Below are 19,593 nucleotides of genomic sequence, written 5' to 3' on the forward strand. Positions count from 1 at the left end.
ATGGCCATGTATACACAATGTCTTGCTTCTTACTTTTCCATGATACCATATTACCTCCAACAAAGGTGCAATAACCAGTCGTGGATCTCCTATCAGTTGGAGACCCTGCCCAGTCAACATCTGTTAATACCTCTACTTTCATGACCATTCTTCTTGAAACACAATCCTCTTCCTCGGGTACCTTTCAATTACCTAATAATCTGAATTACTGCTGCCCAATGAAAAGTCCGAGAGAATTCATAAATTGACTGACTACCCCCACAACAAACGAAATGTCAGGTGGAGTAACTGTCAAATAAATAAATTCTCCAACAAGCCTCTTGTATCGTCCTGGATCATCTAACAAATCACCTTCATCTGGAAGTAGTTTAACATTTGGATCCATAGGTGTAGATGTTGGGTTTACCCCTATAGAACTCGTCTCCTCTAAAATATCTAAGGTGTACTTCCTTTGTGATAAAGACAGTTCATACTGAGAACAAGCCACTTCAATGCCAAGAAAATATGAGGAACCCCAGATCTTTTGTAGAAAACTCTTCTTGAAGAAAAGTTTTAAACGTCGTGTACCAGCTCTATCATCTCATGTGATTACAATGTCATCCACATATCCACATATACAATCAAGCAGATGTAGCCAGCATTGGACTGATAGCTGAAGACAGAATGATCAACAACGCACTCTTTCATACCAAATTTTAGAACTGTTGCACCGAACCTCCCAACCATGCTCTCTGTGATTGCTTGAGTCCTTAAATAGCTTGGAGAAATTCATTTTTAACATCAAGTTGATAAAATGGCCAGCCACGGTTAACAACAATAGAAATCAAAACTCAAACAGATGGTATCTTGGCCATAGGAGAGAATGTCTCCCGATAATCAACCCCACAAGTTTGGGTTTATCTCTTAGCCACAAGTCGAGCTTTAAGCAGTTCAATGGTGTCATCAGGAAGATGCTGAATTGCAAAGACCCATCAACACCCAACGGTCTTTTGCACCCGAAGGCAGAGAACCAAGTCTCCATGTATTATTTGAATACAAAGCAGCCATTTCGGCATCCATAGCTGCTCTCCAACCAGGATGAGTAACAGCATCTGAAACAGACTTAAGCAAAGAAACAGAAGATACACTAGAAGCAAATGAATGAAAGGAGGGTTGGAGATGCTCATATGAAAAAACTGGGAAATGGGATGTGCAGTAGTATGTGAGCGAGTGTGAGAGGCAATAGGTGAATCAGAGATAGGAACAAAAGTAAACAACGTAGGAGCTTCCGACTGAGCATGAGGATCAGCTGTTTGAGATGATGGCTGTGCAGTAGAGAGAACAATCTGTCTTGGTCCTCGAGTATAAGCTTTTGGCATAGGCTCTGTATGACCCTCGGGTGTCTCACCATCACCAACCACTTGGGAATGTCTTGTAGAGGGCTCTACAGGATAAGGCTGCAGCGGAAATAATAGAGTAGGCATCTCAACAGAAGTGGAAGGGGGGTCTGAAAAATAAGGACTATCCTCAAAGAAAGTGACATCTCCAGAAACATAAGTTTTCCGCAGTTGAGGATTATAACACTTGTATCCTTTTTGGGTGCAAGAGTATCCTAAAAAGATACATTTTCTAGCCCGAGGATCTAGCTTGTCGAGACGAGGTCCCAATTTATGAACGAAACATGTACACCCAAAGATGCGTGGAAGTAAAAGAAATGGATCACCTAACGGAGTAATGGGATAATGTAGAGAAAGGTGTCTGGCCAGATAACACTGAAGAGGGGAGTTGATTCGCTAAGAAGCATGCTGTAAGAGTTGCATCTCCCCAATAGACTTTAGGTACGTGCATCTGAAACATGATCGTGCGAGTAATATCTAATAAATATCTAATCTTCCCCTCTGCAACACCATTTTGCTGCGAAGTATATGCACGAGATGATTGATGCGTGATGCCACGAATCAAGAAAGTGATGAAAACCATTGGTGTTAGAAAAATATTTTCTAGCATTATCTGTATGCAAGCAAGAGATAGAACATTTAATCTGATTAACAATTTCAAAGTAGAAACTACGAAATACATTAAACACTTCAAAACGATCCTTCAAGAGTAGGGGTGTCAATGGATCCACCTATGTCACGGTCACGATCCATTCAAATTCCTTATAGGTCAGATCAGATTCGGATTGTTCTTCGGATCCTAGTTTCCACGTCACGATCACAGTCCATTTAAAATTGGACCGTCCATCGGAGTGTCCTATTATGTCCTACTAAGCTTAGTACAAAATTAAATTTTTTCAAAAAGAGTTAGAATGTCAGTCCACCATATAAGCATACCAAGAGGGTCCACCTATGGACCCTCTTGGTATGCTTATATCCCGTTCATTAAAGTTCAGATTCGGATGGTCCATCAGACCGTCTGGATCCATTGACACCCCTATTCAAGAGGAATAACCACATAACACGCGAGAAATCATCCATAAATATAACAAAGTGTCTAAATCCTAATGAAGAAACAGTTCATGAGGGACCTCACACATCTGAGTGAATAAGCTCAAAAGGTAGTGAAGCACGACGAACACCACACGAAGGGAAAGACACACGATGGTATATTCCCAACTCACAGGGCTCATAAGAAAAGGACTCAACAGATGTAGTAACAAAGGGAGATTTCCTAAGACTATCAGTAGGAGGGTGACCCTCCCCAAACGACAGTGCCACTGATATGCATCAACAGATGTGTGAAGCGCGCATCGGCAGAAGTAGAATCGAGATAGTACAAGCCACCCATCTCACATCCTAAACCAATCCACATCCTAGTCTTCAGATCCTGAAAAACACAATAAGAAGGAAAGAAAGAAACAGAACAATTCAGAGTTTTCGTCAATTGACGCACAAACAATAAACTAATAGGAAATGAAGGAACATAAAGAATTGAAGATAAGCAAAGGTCTTCAGAGATAGAAACTACACTAACCCCAGTCATAGTTGATGTAGTACCATCTGCTATAGTAATAGTATGAGGTGTACTAGACGATGTTGACAGGAAAGAAGTTTGAAATTACCAATCATGTGATGGGATGCCCCTGAATCAATGAGCCACGATCCAGAAGCATCACTAGAAAGGAAACGAGATGAACTACCTGGCTGGGCAAAAGTGGCAATGGGCTGCTTGGATCGATCACGTAGACGCACAAGTTATTCATACTCAGCTCGGTCAATCATCACAAGGGGTCTCGTTGGACCAAAGGAGCAGGAACGAAAGCAGGTGGCAGAGCAGGAGGAGCAGATCCTTTAACAGAGGTAGGGGTGGCTGTCAGATGTAGCAACAGATGCAATAGTAGACCGGTATGTGCGAAGCTTCGGCTGTAAATCATAACAATAATCAATAGTGTGTCCCTACATATGACAATGGGAACAATATCGAGACCCACGGCGACGACCTCCCCCTGAATCACGACCACGGCCATAGCCACCTCCATCACGACCATGGCCACGAGAACCTCCATCTCGTCCACGGCCAGGTCTAGTAAAACCACGACCACAATCTCCACTAGTAGATGTGGCTAGAGCGGATCCATCGAGAGGATGATCACTAACTGGAACAGTCCTCATATGCTGTACTCGAGAAATTCCTTCTGAAAGAGATGGACGGAACCCAAAACTATAAATCTGTTGTCCCATCTGAAGATAATAAGGCCCCAAAGAATCAAGATAGCGAACCACACAGAGTTTTTCCCGACGCTCTACAAGGACAATGGGATCAATAGTGAAAGGCATCAGTGTATCCTGTCTACCTGCTGGCACAATGAAATATATGAGCTGTAATGATCCATTGTGGACATGTCACCATGCTGAAATTTAAACCAATCTGAGAATACATCACACATCCAAGAGATGTTATCTGCTCCAGAGTATAAAATCACAGCCTGGTCCCAGACTTCCTTAGATGAATCAAGTGCATCATATTAGCAGCAATCTGCGAATCCATACAAATTCATAAGAAGGATCTAATCACTGCATCCTCTTGTTCCCACTTGGCATAAGTAGGATTTGTCACAGCTGGAGGAGACTGCTCAAGAAACCAAACCTTTCCTTGGCCCAAAAGATATATACGAACTGCCCTCTTCCAAGCCGGGTAGTTATTCCCATCAAGACGAATAGAGGTCATCTGTAGAGGAGCCTCTACGGGGGTCTCCACATGAGAGTAGTGAGTGGAGGGAATCGTAGACAAAGACGGGATCTCATCAACTTTCATGGAGCCAAGTTGCTGAGAGGGCAAAGCGTTACATATGTCTGGTGGAGATCATATTCACTCTAGTACTGTAGTAGGCAAACTGGAAGGGGAACAAGACGTCACTTTGGGTTTTGTTGATTTACTACGTGATGATTTTATTGAAAACGGCTAGTTTCAACTGATCCTTTCCGGAGAATTAGATGGTCTTCCCGAGCGTGTGTCTAAAGCACCTTTTACTAAAATCAATGTGGTTGTATGCAAACCTAGAGCAATAGCATGATGAACCAAGAAGTCTCCAGGACCTATTGTTAAGCATAGTGGATTACTATTCTAATGAGATTCCCCCATATCATGCTAGAATAGTTAGGATTTTCAGAAGAAGATGACATTCGTTTGACGAGAAATAAAAAGGAATATCGAAAATTCGATCTCCAATACACATAAAAACACCACACACCACGACAAACTCAAGGGGCAATCAACGAACAACCAAGAAAATCAGAACTCATCCAATCACCACAAATAACATATGGGACCAATCACCAACCCATGAAAAGCAACACCACTATCACTATGATTACATAATGAGAATTAGTGAACTCATGCTCACCATCAATAATCAACCAGTCCATAACAACTACTCAATAACAAGTAGTCACCAACCACCACCTACAATCATCCATAGTTACTCCAAAAATTTCGCCAATAACTAATACTCATCACAACGAATAACCAACACCATTAACAATAAGAACCAAACACTTGGAATCACCAAAAAAGGAAGAAATAAACAAGACGAGAAGATTTAGGTCATGGAAAGATGCAAATAGGGTGCTGATTTTCAAACAAAATAGGTTAGAAAAAGACAAAAATAGGTCAAGGAAGGGCGGGGGGCAATATTATCTCTAGGGCAAGGGTAGGGTTCGGCTAGGGTAGAGGACTAATGGCGGTATTAGTAAGACAACTAGCGGTATTAGTCTGCGAACAGGACTAATGGCGGTGTGAGTCTTTGAACAGGGACTAATGGTGGTATGAGTCTTCGAACAGGGACTAATGGCGGTATTAGTCAGCGGACAGGACTAATGGCGGTATGAGTCTTCGAACAGACAACTAATGACAGTATTTTTCTGCGAACAAGGACTAATGGTGGTATTAGTTTGCGAACATATTAGGGTTAGGGTTAGAGTTGGGTTGCGACACTTGGTTAGGCTTAGGGGTTAGGATTTGTGGGTTAAGGGTTAGGATGAGGTACCTTAATCGCGATCTTCAATCTTCAACGCGATCAAAGCTCTGTACAATGACTAAACTGCCCTTAGGCTTGCGCAACATGTTTAATACACACATGTGTACAATGTCTAAACTGATCCACACGACCATGTTTTGATAATGGGATGAACTCACCCTGTTTTATAATGTCTAACCAGCTGTCAGAGGCTATTACAAGTCCCATAAACTCTCAGTTTGCAATTGAAAAGTGTAGAACAAGGTGAGTTTGCCACATTAGCGAAATTTGGTCTTACAAGTACCATAAACTCTCAGCAGACAATTAAAAAGTGTAAAACAAGGTAAGTTCGCAACAGTAGCAAAATATGGTCGTACAGATATCTTTATATAAGTCAAGCTTTATGGTCTTCATTCTCTGGACATCATACTTTAAGGGTGTTTCTCAGTTAGTTGTTGGTCCATCTTATTGTAATGCCCGGTTATTATTAATCAGTAATTAATAGATTGGGTGGCTTTCTACATTTTCTTTTGGTGTTACCATCATGCCAGCACTTGTATCTAAAATTAACCTAGTTTCAATTCTTTACTAGGTTGCAATGACTCGTCCTTTGGCAGTTACAAATTGCAATATTGATATGGAGAGCCTAATGTCAGATCAAAACAGGAGCATTGCTACTCTTGCTATCACTACACTCTTGAAGACAGGCAACGAATCGAGTGTGGATCGCCTGATGAAACAGATAACCAATTTCATGTCTGATATAGCAGATGAGTTTAAGATTGTTGTTGTGGAAGCTATTCGATCGCTGTGCCTAAAGTTTCCACTCAAGTATCGGTCACTGTGAGTAAGCTTATATTTGTAATACGTGTTCCTAAATTTAGCTCTATAATTTGCTTGCTTTTGGATGTAGCTAATCGTGTAGCCTGTATGTAATGGTTTTCCAGGATGAACTTTTTAAGCAACATTCTTAGAGAAGAAGGAGGTTTTGAGTATAAGAAATCAATTGTTGATTCGATCGTTATCCTCATCAGAGATATACCCGATGCCAAAGAAAGTGGCTTGTTTCATCTTTGTGAATTTATTGAGGATTGTGAATTCACATATCTTTCCACTCAGGTTAGGCACTGTTAAATCCATTATTTTTCTTTCCGCTCCATTGGTTAAGTTGGCTATGATATTTGCATCTTCTTTACTTATTGTTGCTGCTCATCTTTGCTAGTCTTTTAAGTTTTAATTTTCGCTTCTATGAGAATATTTTGTTTGCATGTATCCGAAAGGCTTTAGCACTATATCAGCATGCAGGAAGGTTACGAGGAAGGTTACCTGTCTGGTTCAGTATTTTCCATGTGCGTGAAACATGAAAGGGCATGCCTAGTCATTTCCATTTCATTCCTTTATTGGTCTTTCCTTTTTATTGATCCACAAAGGGCTATATTGGATATCAAGCAAGGTCTTGGTGTCGACCACAATTGGAGAGTTAACCGTTCTTTTTCCTGGTGTAACATATTGACAAACAATAAATGGAAGGAGATTTTAATATCTATCTTCCGCTCTCTTGTATTTATTGTTCAAGTTTATATCTGCTTCTATATCACATAACCGAGCCAAATCATCTGGTATGGCGAGTATATACTGGTGCTAGGACGCATATAGTAGGAGAGTTCTTTAGCGAATGTACCTCCTCTTTTTTAGCTACGTAAACTAGTGTTTAAAAATGCGGATATGAAGCAGAACATGGCCAAGAAAAATCCTTGTCGACTTGGCGCGGACGCGGCCAAGAATGTGGTTGACGCGGTCATAACTCGGGAGAGTCAAAGGAGTTTTATGACTCCGTAGGGCAAAACGTGGAATGCGGATGTGGTGCAACGCGGAGCGCGGCTAAGAAAGATCCTTGTCGACTCGGGCGAGTTCCTTGTCGTGCCAATGAGTTTTTAAACACTGATGTAAACCCTCTTCAAAGCTTCATGTTTTAGTTCTTGTATGTGTTTTGATTGTGATGGAAATGGAAACATATGAAAACATATGCAAATGATGGATATTTAAGATGAAACTATAGGAAGTGCTAGAATAAGCACGAATACAAACTCAAAAACCATCACATAAGCAAGAAAACCACTGATAATAGCTTAGCAACATCGAAAACCTAGTTACATCCATTGTCACGCACATTGATAATTCAGTTTATACCACATTTCACATGTAATTCATATAAGTATTTATACATAATAAAAACACACCACATTTCACATGCTATTCATATAAATATAATTACATAAAACATACTAGTATAGTTTTTTTTTGAATGGTGAAAGACATTTTCATTGAAATGGCAAAGGAAGATAATTTTATTTGCAAAAACAACCGGAAAGGGCCCTTGATTGGATCCACATAATTTTCGGTAACTTTTTAAAATCGGTTCAGAAAGCAAAATCAGTTGCGCTTAGGCCCTGTTCGTTTCAGATTTTGACAACCGATGGTGAGGGCCCCAAATTGATTATTGGCCAAAATTATGTTTAATTTTGGCCAATAATCGGTTTGGGGCCCTCACCATCGGTCGTCTCAATCTGAAACAAACAGGGCATTAATGACGTGTATCCAATCAAGGGCCCTTTCCCTTCTGTTTATGCAAGGGCGCCCTTGCATCAATCATTCCTCTTGAACATTTTATTAAAATATAACAAAATATAAAGTAGTAGAAATACAACATAATTTTTTGTATAACAAGGCATGGCCAAAATCTTCAGATGCTTTGATTTTTATTATTTTTTCTGATGTAATGATTTTTAATTTTTTAATAAAAATATAAAATTTAATTATAATATTATAAAATATAGTAGAGGAATGATAGATGCAAGGGCCTTCTTTATGCAATGGCTAAAGAAGGGCCCTTGAATAGATCCACATCATTAAGTGCAACCGAATTCAGTTTCTCAACCGACTTTAAACACGGCGTGGATCTATTCAGGGCCCCTTCTCTAGCCTCGCATAAAGAGAGCCCTTGCATCTATCATTCCTCAATATAGTATGTAAAACTACAATAGTTTGATATAATTTTTTATGATTTTTAATATAATAAACGAAGCTTTTAATTTAAATAAAATAAATAATTTTTTAGCATCTCTTGAAGTTTTTAAAATTCTCAAAAAAGCATCTCTTGAAGTTTCATCTCAAAATTCCATCTTTTGCATATGTTTTCATGTTTTACATATTTTATCAAACTTTTTTACCGAAATCAACTAGTTTGGGACAAAGTCTTTGTTGAGTTGAGTTTTTTACCAAAATCGACACGTTTCCAAGTTTCGACCAAAATAATGAAAACATATGCACTTATGGTTTCAACTTAAGTATCTGTTTCGATATTTGAACGGAAATATTTTAATTGTTTCGTGTTGGTTTTAACAGAATTTTAGAGCCATGACCCTCTTTCTAGGCCAGGTAACAATGAAAGTTTAGCTTTTCAATTTTTTACTTGTATATGAAGAGAATGGGTAGCTGATAGTCAGTCACTATCAGTCACCATTTGGATCACTGCTAACGAGCCTATCAATCACCGTCTACTGATCACAATCACCGTCCACTGATCCGATCATATTCCACATGGAATACATTGGGTCTAAAAAGTGGTTGTTAGAAAAGAACCTAACACCCTCCGTCCTTTTGCAATTTTTATGTGAAATTTATCGTAGATGACTTCCGGGTTGAACTTTGCTTATATTAGGGGTCCAACTCGGGTTGGGTTGGATCGGGTTGAGGCCAACCGATAGCATTCCCTCGACCCTAACCCAACCCCAGCCGAGGCTCGGGCCTAGGATAGTTAACCCTAACCCAACCCACCTCTACATCTCTCAACCCTAACCCAACCCGTGTAACATGTTATTTTTCCAAATCGGATCAGGTTGGATTAGGGTTAACCTAGGGGCAAACAAAAAAATACAAAAAAGAAAAGAAACATTACTCTAAAACATCACGATTAAATTAGAGGACGGATTTTGGGTTCGGGTTGGGTTCCCCAAGGCCTCAACCCTAACCCTACCCAAATTTAAATCGGGTTGGCTTTTCCTAACCCAACCTGAAGAAATGCCAACCCAACCCTAGCCGAAATCGGGTTGAACCCATCGAGTTCATGTTGAGCCCAACCTGAGTTGCACCCCGAGCTTATATCAAGACATTGTGCGTGGTAAAGCCCCTTATGTAATAGATGGAGTCATGGAACTCAATTTATGAGGCTGTTTCTTAGTTCATTGCTTGTACCCAAACCTAATTACCTTTTAATATTCCCAAAATCTACAAGATAGTCAATCGAAGGTCTAACTGATTGCTACGCCTGTAATATAAATATGTAGTTACAAATAATCCAGGACAACTTTTCATCCTACTAGGAAAACCGGTATGGAAACCATGAACAAAACGTCCCTCTATTATATAACGGTCTGTTTCGTCCGTAAGAATAATTTTATATTAAAACCTATTTTTCCTTATAATTACTCAATAAATCTACGTAAGGGAGTTAATAAATCATAGATTGTGTTGGTTACCGAAAGCAATCAACGGTAAATTAACCACACCCCCCCCTCCCCCGCCCCCCTTCTTCCTGTCTCTCTAAAATCTCTCCCATCCAAGATTTATTGTTGATATTTTTCCTCCTTTTGTCTCACTAAAATCTATCATATAGTCTTCTCTTTTCCATCCTTTGGCAATTTTTTTATCTAAATCAAGGCGGCCATTGGAAATATAAGGCTCTTGAATCTCCTCCACCGATTGCCAATCAGCCTCAGCTGTTGGCATACCTGTTTTACAGGAGGAATTTATATTATATGGTTATGGGTTTGAATCCATTGCAATGCTTTGCCTAACTGATAATTATTCTCACTTTTAATTCTTTTCTGATTCAACTTCTCGAAATTGGCTATAATGATCATGGAATAGTCTCTTCTATTGTTTCTTTCTCATTATGTGGAATTAAAGTTCATCAATCTTTTGAAATATGTTACATTGTTTGATTTTTTTTTTCATCTTCCCTCAAATTATCATTTTCTAGGTATCACACTTATTTGTGACTGCCTTTGAATAGTATTTGACATGAATTATAGCATTTAAGAGTAAATTATAAGTTTTTTTACCTTTGAAATGTAAATTGTAAGATTTTTACCCGAGTGTGAATTCATATTTTGCATTTGTATTGGTACGACACTCCGGTTTTTTTTCAAGGTTTTAAATTTTGGTTTTGGAATGCGTTTCGACCCTCAACGAAACCGAAGTTTCGGCTGAAATTTCGAAATTTCTGACGAAATCTATCGAAATAAAATAGAAAAATTATTAAAATAATTCAAAGTTTTCGATATATTGTGCAAAACGGGTGGTGATTTCAAATTTATAAAAAGAGGGCTGTCAGGTAGGAAATAGGTCCTTTAGGACAAATATACCCACTTGCTTTTTCCCACCAACTTTGTAGGCTCTAATCCCTAAGCTATTTCACCTACCACCTTTTCTTTTTCTTTCTTCTTCCCCAACCAAGTTCCAACGTGAAAAACAGCCACTGCCATACCTTGCTAGGTCATCCAACGTGAATAGCAGCCATTGTATTTTGGAAAAAAAAACACCATTACTTGTTTCTACTTGGGTGATAAACATAGCTCCAAGTATGTCCATTCTCCTCTACTAATTGGCTTTTGAAGGTTATACCATTTTTTTAGGGAAATGATATATCCGCCCCTTTTGATCACCAGGAACACCCCCTGCCAATGTATCAATGACCAAAGAGGGGCTGTTGTACTTATGTCAGAAGAATTCAATGCCACTGATTGCCACATACACTGACAGGGGGTGTTCTTGGTGATCAAAAGGGGCGGGAATAGGGTTTACATCTTTTCATGTTTTCATATTATTTGTGCGTTGTTTTCATGTTTTCATGGTCTACCAGCCTCTTTGTTGGGTTATTACCATGTTTATCTTGACCTCTCTCTCTCTCTCTTTAACTCTCTATCTCTCTATCCTCTCTCTGTGTGTGTGTGTGTGTATAAAGAGAAGCCTGATTGGACATCGTATGTATACTTGGACTCTTGAAACCATTACTTAGGCTTCAGAACCACAATTTAGTGGTTCCGAGGAGGTTAAATAGTGGTTCCAACACTGTAAATTATGGTTCCCAAGTGGTTGGTACATTGTAATACTACTTTATTGGTTGTCAAAAGGATCATGACTGTATCATTGGTGTTTGAAACATATTGGAACCATTACGTAGGCCTTGGAACCATAATTTAGTGGTTCCGAGAGGTTACATAGTGGTTCAAAGACTCTAAATTATGGTTCCAAGAGTCCAACTAGTGTTTGGTACATTATGACAGTATTTTAGTGGTTTTAAAACTCATCATGGATGTATCATTGGTGTTTTAAACCTATTGGAACGATTACACAGGCCTCTGAACCACAATTTAGTGGTTCGGAGAGGTTACATGGTGGTTCCAAGACTCAAAATTGTGGTTCCAAGATTCCAACTGGTGTTTGGTACAGAATAACAGTATTTTAGTGGTTTTAAAAGTCATCATGGCTGTATTATTGGTGTTTAAAACCTATTGGAACCATTACTTAGGCCTCGGAACCACTAAATTGTGGTTCCGAGGAGGTTAAATAGTGCTTCCAAGACTGTAAATTATGGTTCCCAAGTGGTTGGTACATTATAATACTAGTTTATTGGTTTTCAAAGGGATCATGACTGTATCATTGGTGTTTGGAACATATTGGAACCATTACGTATGCCTCAGAACCACAATTTAGTGGTTCCGAGAGGTTACATAGTGGTTCCAAGACTCTAAATTGTGTTTCCAAGAGTCCAACTAGTGGTTGGTACATTGTAATATTATTTTAGTGGTTTTAAAAGTCATCATGGATGTATCATTAGTGTTTTAAACCTATTGGAACCATTACGTAGGCCTCGGAACCACAATTTAGTGGTTCCGAAGAGGTTTAATAGTGGTTCCAAGACTATAAATTATGGTTCCCAAGTGGTTGGTACATTGAAATACTACTTTATTAGTTGTCAAAGGGATCATGACTGTATCATTGGTGTTTGGAACATATTGGAATCATTACGTACGCCTCAGAACCACAATTTAGTGGTTCCGAGAGGTTACATAGTGGTTCCAAGAGTCAAACTAGTGTTTGGTACATTATACCAGTATTTTAGTGGTTTTAAAAGTCATCATGGATGTATCATTGGTGTTTTAAACCTATTGGAATCATTACGTAGGCCTCGGAACCACAATTTGTGGTTCCGAGGAGGTTAAATAGTGGTTCCAAGACTCTAAATTATGGTTCCCAAGTGGTTGGTACATTGTAATACTACTTTATTGGTTTTCAAAGGGATCATGACTGTATTATTGGTGTTTGGAACATATTGGAACCATTACGTAGGCCTCGGAACCACAATTTAGTGGTTCCGAGAGGTTACATAGTGGTTCCAAGACTCTAAATTGTAGTTTCAAGAGTCCAACTAGTGTTTGGTACATTATAACAGTATTTTAGTGGTTTTAAAAGTCATCATGGATGTATCATTGGTGTTTTAAACCTATTGGAACCATTACGTAGGCCTCGGAACCACGAAATTGTGGTTCCGAGGAGGTTAAATAGTGGTTCCAAGACTGTAAATTATTGTCCCAAAGTGGTTATTATATTGTAATACTACTTTATTAGTTGTCAGAGGGATCATGACTGTATCATTGGTGTTTGGAACATATTGGAACCATTACGTAGGCCTCGGAACCACAAAATTGTAGTTCCGAGAGGCTACGTAGTGGTTCCAAGAGTCCAACTAGTGGTTGGTACATTGTAATATTATTTTAGTGGTTTTAAAAGTCATCATGGATGTATCATTGGTGTTTTAAACCTATTGGAATCATGACGTAGGCCTCAGAACCATAATTTAGTGGTTCTGAGGAGGTTAAATAGTTGTTCCAAGACTGTAAATTATGGTTCCCAAGTGGTTGGTACATTGAAATACTACTTTATTAGTTGTCAAAGGGATCATGACTGTATCATTGGTGTTTGGAACATATTGGAACCATTACGTAGGCCTCATAACCACAATTTAGTGGTGGTTCCGAGTGGTTACATAGTGGTTCCAAGACTCTAAATTGTGGTTCCAAGAGTCCAACTAGTGTTTAGTACATTATAGTAGTATTTTAGTGGTTTTAAAAGTCATCATTGATGTATCATTAGTGTTTTAAACCTATTTGAACCATTACGTAGGCTTCGGAACCACAAAATTGTGGTTCCGAGGAGGTTACATAGTGGTTCCAAGACTGTAAATTATGGTTCCCAAGTGGTTGGTATATTATAATACTATTTTATTAGTTGTCAAAGGGATCATGACTGTATTATTGGTGTTTGGAACATATTGGAACCATTACGTAGGCTTCCGAACCACAATTTAGTGGTTCCGAGAGGTTACCTAGTGGTTCCAAGACTCTAAATTGTGGTTCCAAGAGTCCAACTAGTGTTTAGTACATTATAATAGTATTTTAGTGGTTTTAAAAGTCATCATTGATGTATCATTGGTGTTTTAAACCTATTTGAACCATTACGTAGGCTTCGGAACCACAAAATTGTGGTTCCGAGGAGGTTACATAGTGGTTCCAAGACTGTAAATTATGGTTCCCAAGTGGTTGGTACATTGTAATACTATTTTATTGGTTGTCAAAGGGATCATGACTGTATTATTGGTGTTTGGAACATATTGAAACCATTACGTAGGCCTCTGAACCACAATTTAGTGGTTCCGAGAGGTTACATAGTGGTTCCATGACTCTAAATTGTGGTTCCAAGAGTCCAACTAGTGTTTGGTACATTATAACTGTATTTTTGTGGTTTAAAAGTCATCATGGATGTATCATATGTGTTTTAAACCTATTGGAACCATTACGTAGGCCTCGAACCACAAAATTGTGGTTCCGAGGAGGTTAAATAGTGGTTCCAAGACTGTAAATTATGGTTCTGAAGTGGTTAGTACATTGTAATACTAATTTATTGGTTGTCAAAGGGATCATGACTGTATCATTGGTGTTTGGAACATATTGGAACCATTACGTAGGCCTCGGAACCACAATTTAGTGGTTCCGAGAGGTTACATAGTGGTTCCAAGACTCTAAATTGTGGTTCCAAGAGTCCAACTAGTTGTTGGTACATTGTAATATTATTTTTATGGTTTTAAAAGTCATCATGGATGTATTATGGGTGTTTTAAACCTATTGGAACCATTACTTAGGCGTCGGAACCGCAAAATTGTGGTTCCAAGGAGGTTAAATAATGGTTCCAAGACTGTAAATTATGGTTCCCAAGTGGTTAGTACATTGTAATACTACTTTATTGGTTGTCAAAGGGATCATGACTGTATTATTGGTGTTTGGAACATATTGGAACCATTACGTAGGCCTCAGAACCACAATTTAGTGGTTCCGAGAGGTTACATAGTGGTTCCAAGACTCTAAATCGTGGTTCCAAGAGTCTAACTAGTGTTTGGTACATTATAACACTATTTTAGTGGCTTTAAAAGTCATCATGGATGTATCATTGGTGTTTTAAACCTACTGGAACCATTACGTAAGGCTCGGAACCACAATTTAGTGGTTCCGAGGAGGTTAAATCGTGGTTCCAAGACTGTAAATTATGGTTCCCAAGTGGTTGGTACATTAAAATACTACTTTATTAGTTGTCAGAGGGATCATGACTGTATCATTGGTGTTTGGAACATATTGGAACCATACGTAGGGCTCGGAACCACAATTTAGTGGTTCTGAGAGGTTGCATAGTGGTTCCAAGACTCTAAATTGTGGTTCCAAGAGTCCAACTAGTGGTTGGTACATTGTAATATTATTTTAGTGGTTCATTGGTGTTTTAAACCTATTGGAACCATTACGTAGGCCTCGGAACCACAATCTAATGGTTCCGAGGTGTTAAGTAGTGGTTCCAAGAGTCAAAATTATGGTTCTAAGAGTGCAAGTTGTGGTTGGGACATTCTAATATTATTATATTAGTTATAAAAGTGATCATGAGTGTATCATTGGTATTTTAGACATCTTGGAACCATTACGTAGGCCTCGGAACCACAATTTAGTGGTTCCGAGAGGTGAAATAGTGGTTCCAAGATTCTACATTGTGGTTTCAAGTGTCCAACTAGTGTTTGATACATCATGAGTGTATCGTTGGTGTTGTAAACATCTTGGAACCATTATGTTTGCCTCGGAACCATTAGGGAACCCCAATCTAGTGGTTCCGAGGTGTTAAGTAGTGGTTCCAAGAGTCTAAATTGTGGTTCTAACATTCTAAAGTGGTTGTATCATTGCAAATGGTTGTTCATAGTTTGTAATAAATTTTTATGACGGTTTAATAGTGGTTCTTATCCTAAGAGGGTTTGCGAAAATGATGGAAAGAAGGGCTTCTTTTATCATACATGTTGATGGGTACTTGAAGGATGAAGTATCATTCCAGTATATTGGAGGGACGAAGAAGTCTTTAATTGTGAATGGGCATATAAAATTTTCAGAATTTGAGTCTCTAGTTCGCCAAAAAATTGGGACCATAGCAACCGGCGTCTCGCTATCTATAAAATGTCGATATGTCGTGGATCCATATCAAATGTTGTACGGCATTCAAAATGATGATGACCTGGCTATGGTGATGATGATTTTTGAGAATAGCCTCTTCAATTGTATGAGCCTGTACTAAAGAGTACAAAGTAGGAGGAATTAGTTCTGCACCGATCCCCATCTGGAGGTAAAATATTAACTCAGGTGGAAATTTTCATTCTTTGAACTCTTATTCCATTATACTATTATCTCATGTGAAATTTGTCATTGCTCAGGAATATGGTGGTTACAAATCAACATTATGAAGATCCTATTTATATGGAAATATTTGTGAACCTTCTTCTCCTCCTCTCGAACCGGCATTGAACCCTAGAAATAATTCCATCCGTGCAGCCTCAACAACACCTATTCGAAATGAAGTTGGTGGTCCCAAGAACATACCAACATTGGTCGGAATCCGACAAGATATTCAGTGAATTTGAACCAAGACTATAAGGACCCTATTTTTAATGAGACAGAGGGAAATACATCTCAACATATGAGCACCGCCATTTAATCTTCTAATTAGTAATTACATTTACTTGGCCAGTTCTATGTTTGTCTCATACAATATTCATTCTAACATAGTCTCTACCGTGCAGGCACAATGCAGAGTTCAACAGGGATTTCCATAGTGATATGCATGTTAGTGATGGCATTGAATGCGAGGATGGTAACAGTACAGAGGGTGATGATGCATTTGGTGATGATGACTTTGTTGAGGACAGTGAGAGCGAAGGTGACTTTGGTAAGGAAGATGAGTGCGAAGGTGTACGCCCCCTCGTTGGTGTACAGAACATTGTGGGCGACCCGTTCTGTAATACGTATACAAGGGAGCCGTTGGAAGTAGATGAAATGGTTGTAGATGAATTAAATGAGGGACGTATAGGACTTGAGGAGATCAAGATGGGGGGAATCTTCCCGAATTTGAAAGTATTTAAGAACAAAGTCAAAGAGTATGCAATTGTACGGAAGTTTGTATTCGTCCCAGTAGACTCAAAGCCTACAAAGTATGCCGTTAGATGCAAGGATAAAAGTTGCCCCTTCAGAATCAGTGGGAGAAATTATTTGGATCATGTTAGGGTAAAAAGGTTTGTGCCAGAGCGTACATTCTCACGTACTTTGAGGGTTAATGACCATCCCCTTGTCACAGCAGCTTGGGCAGCAGACACCTGCCTTGGGTTATTTCCCCGCCCAGAAGACGTGAGGCCTACTTTGATAAGAGCATACATCAAGGATAAGTGGGGTATAACCATAAGCTATGCGAAGGCTTTCAATGCGAAGGTCATTATACACGAAATAATGTGTGGAAATGCCGAGGCGTCTTACCGCATCCTTCCTGCATATGCTCAAGAGATGGCGAGATGCAATCCTAGCACCATTATGCGTGCATATCGAAGTCGGGAGCTATGGAGGGGTGGAGATCATACATTTGGTTGTTTATTTTGGTCATTCGGCCCTAGCATACGCGCCTTCAGTCGAACAATTAGACCACTGATACTAATTGATGGGACACATTTGCGAGGCAAGTATAAAGGAATTTTATTGGCTGCGAATGCAGTAGATGGTGACGGTGGATTATTTCCGTTAGCATATGCAGTGGTTGAGAATGAGATGTATGAGAGCTGGCTATGGTTTATTCTTTTACTCCGCCAGAGGGTGATGCCAGCAGAAAAAAACAACAACGAATTCACGATTTGCTCTGATCGGATGAAGGGTTTGCCTAGAGCTATAGATGAAGCATTGCAGGGATCAATACCATAGCTATTGTATTCGTCACCGCAATGCCAATTTCCTGAAGACCTTTAAGAGTCACATACTTTGTAAACTATTTTCGAGAGCCGCATATTCTTTAAGGGAGAGAGACTATAAGGAGACGATGGAATGTATTAAAGCGAAGATTGCAAAAGCAGAGAAATTGATATCTGAGATTCCTAAAGAAAATTGGGCTAATGTATACTTTAAAGGGGCTAGGTGGAATATGTTGACAACTAATGCAGCGGAGTCCTTCAACAGTGTATTAAAGGGCGCACGGGAGTTACCCATCGCGGCTCTAGTCGATCACACTAGATGGAAAGTACAAGACTACTTCCAGCTTCGCCGCAAAGCTGCTTCTGAATGGAAAACCTATTTGACCCATAATGCAGAAAAGTGGTTAGACAGATCATGTCCGTATGACAGCAAGTTTACACCCCGGCCGTGTAGTTGGAATGAATATGAAGTGATATCATCAACTAATACGGATCGTGTGGACTTAGAGAAGAAAACGTGTACGTGTGGTCTTTTCCAAATGATGGGATTGCCTTGTGGGCATGCTATAGCAGCCATGGGAGTAAACAAGCTGGACAAATATAAGTACTGTCATGATTGGTTTTTGGCTTCAACTTATCAGACTACATATGAGGAGGTGATTCACCCTACTTTAGATCGAACACAATGGCCGGAGCCATCCCATGTTTTAGAAGTAGTGTTGCCAGCACCGATTAAGACGACAGCCTGACGACTCAAAAAAGTACGGATAGAAAGAGGGCTGCAATTTGGACAACATCACAACTGCTTGGGGAACCTGGACATAACAAAAGAACATGCAAAAATCCCCACCTCGTAAATCGTCTGTTAAATATGACTCCCATCGGTCCATCTGCACCTATACAGAACAGGTATGTTTCATTATCACTCACTTGATATAATTTCCATATTAAACCCAACATTTTATTCATTGTTGCAACTTTCTCTTGTAGGTCCGGTGTGTCCTTCGCACCTCCTTTCTTTGCTTAGGGATGGAGTTGTTGGTTTTTTTTTTGAAGAAAGTGGCATTGATTGTGGGACCCTTTTTACTGCACATGATACTTCCTCAAACGGAATTGGTAGAATTTAAACTATTGTAGCCACTATTTGGCCGGAACTGTACATTGATTTTGTGTATTAAAATCAATGTACCTCTCTCTCTCTATCTCTCTCTAATAGTATTAAATTTGTTCCAAGAGTGCAGGTTGTGGTTGGGACATTCTAAGAGTATTAAATTGGTTTTACAACTAATCATTGGTGTTTTACACATGTTGGAACCATTATATAGGCTCCGGAACCACTAGGGAACCACAACGAAGTGTTTCCGAGGATTTAAGTGGTTCCAAGAGTCTAATTTATGGTTCCAAGAGTGCAAGTTGTGGTTGGGACATTATAAGAGTATTAAATTGGTTTTACAACTAATCATTGGTGTTTTACACATGTTGGAACCATTATATAGGCTCTGTAACCACTAGGGAACCACAATGAAGTGTTTTTGAGGATTTAAGTGGTTCCAAGAGTCTAATTTATGGTTCTAAGAGTGCAAGTTGTGGTTGGGACATTCTTTTTTTTGTTTTGAAATGACGAGATATATTGATTAAATGGAACCGAGATGGTCCACAGAATACAAAGGGAAAGAAGAAATAAGAGAAAAACACATCAGAGAAACAAAATACAATTAAGGTGGTAGATAATCGAACCACTCTATACCCTGCCCAATGACCCCAGATTTAGCTAGACCGTTAGCTT

General features: G+C 39.2%; 1 protein-coding gene across 2 annotated transcripts in view; it reads left to right on the plus strand.

Annotated features, from left to right (window-relative positions):
* The window catches only part of LOC143849851 (coatomer subunit gamma-2-like), a 58,318-nt gene that overhangs the window by 19,353 nt on the left and 19,372 nt on the right, over positions 1-19,593 (plus strand). For both annotated transcript variants that reach the window (XM_077359117.1, XM_077359118.1), the window contains exons 9-10: positions 6,027-6,277; positions 6,382-6,553. In XM_077359117.1, coding sequence (XP_077215232.1) covers positions 6,027-6,277; positions 6,382-6,553 — 423 coding nt within the window. The remainder of the gene's footprint in view (positions 1-6,026; positions 6,278-6,381; positions 6,554-19,593) is intronic.

The sequence above is a fragment of the Tasmannia lanceolata genome, unplaced genomic scaffold (genome assembly GCF_043159265.1).
Source record: "Tasmannia lanceolata isolate RefF3 unplaced genomic scaffold, GAP_Taslan_0.1 ptg000018l, whole genome shotgun sequence".
NCBI classification, from domain to species: Eukaryota; Viridiplantae; Streptophyta; class Magnoliopsida; order Canellales; family Winteraceae; genus Tasmannia; species Tasmannia lanceolata.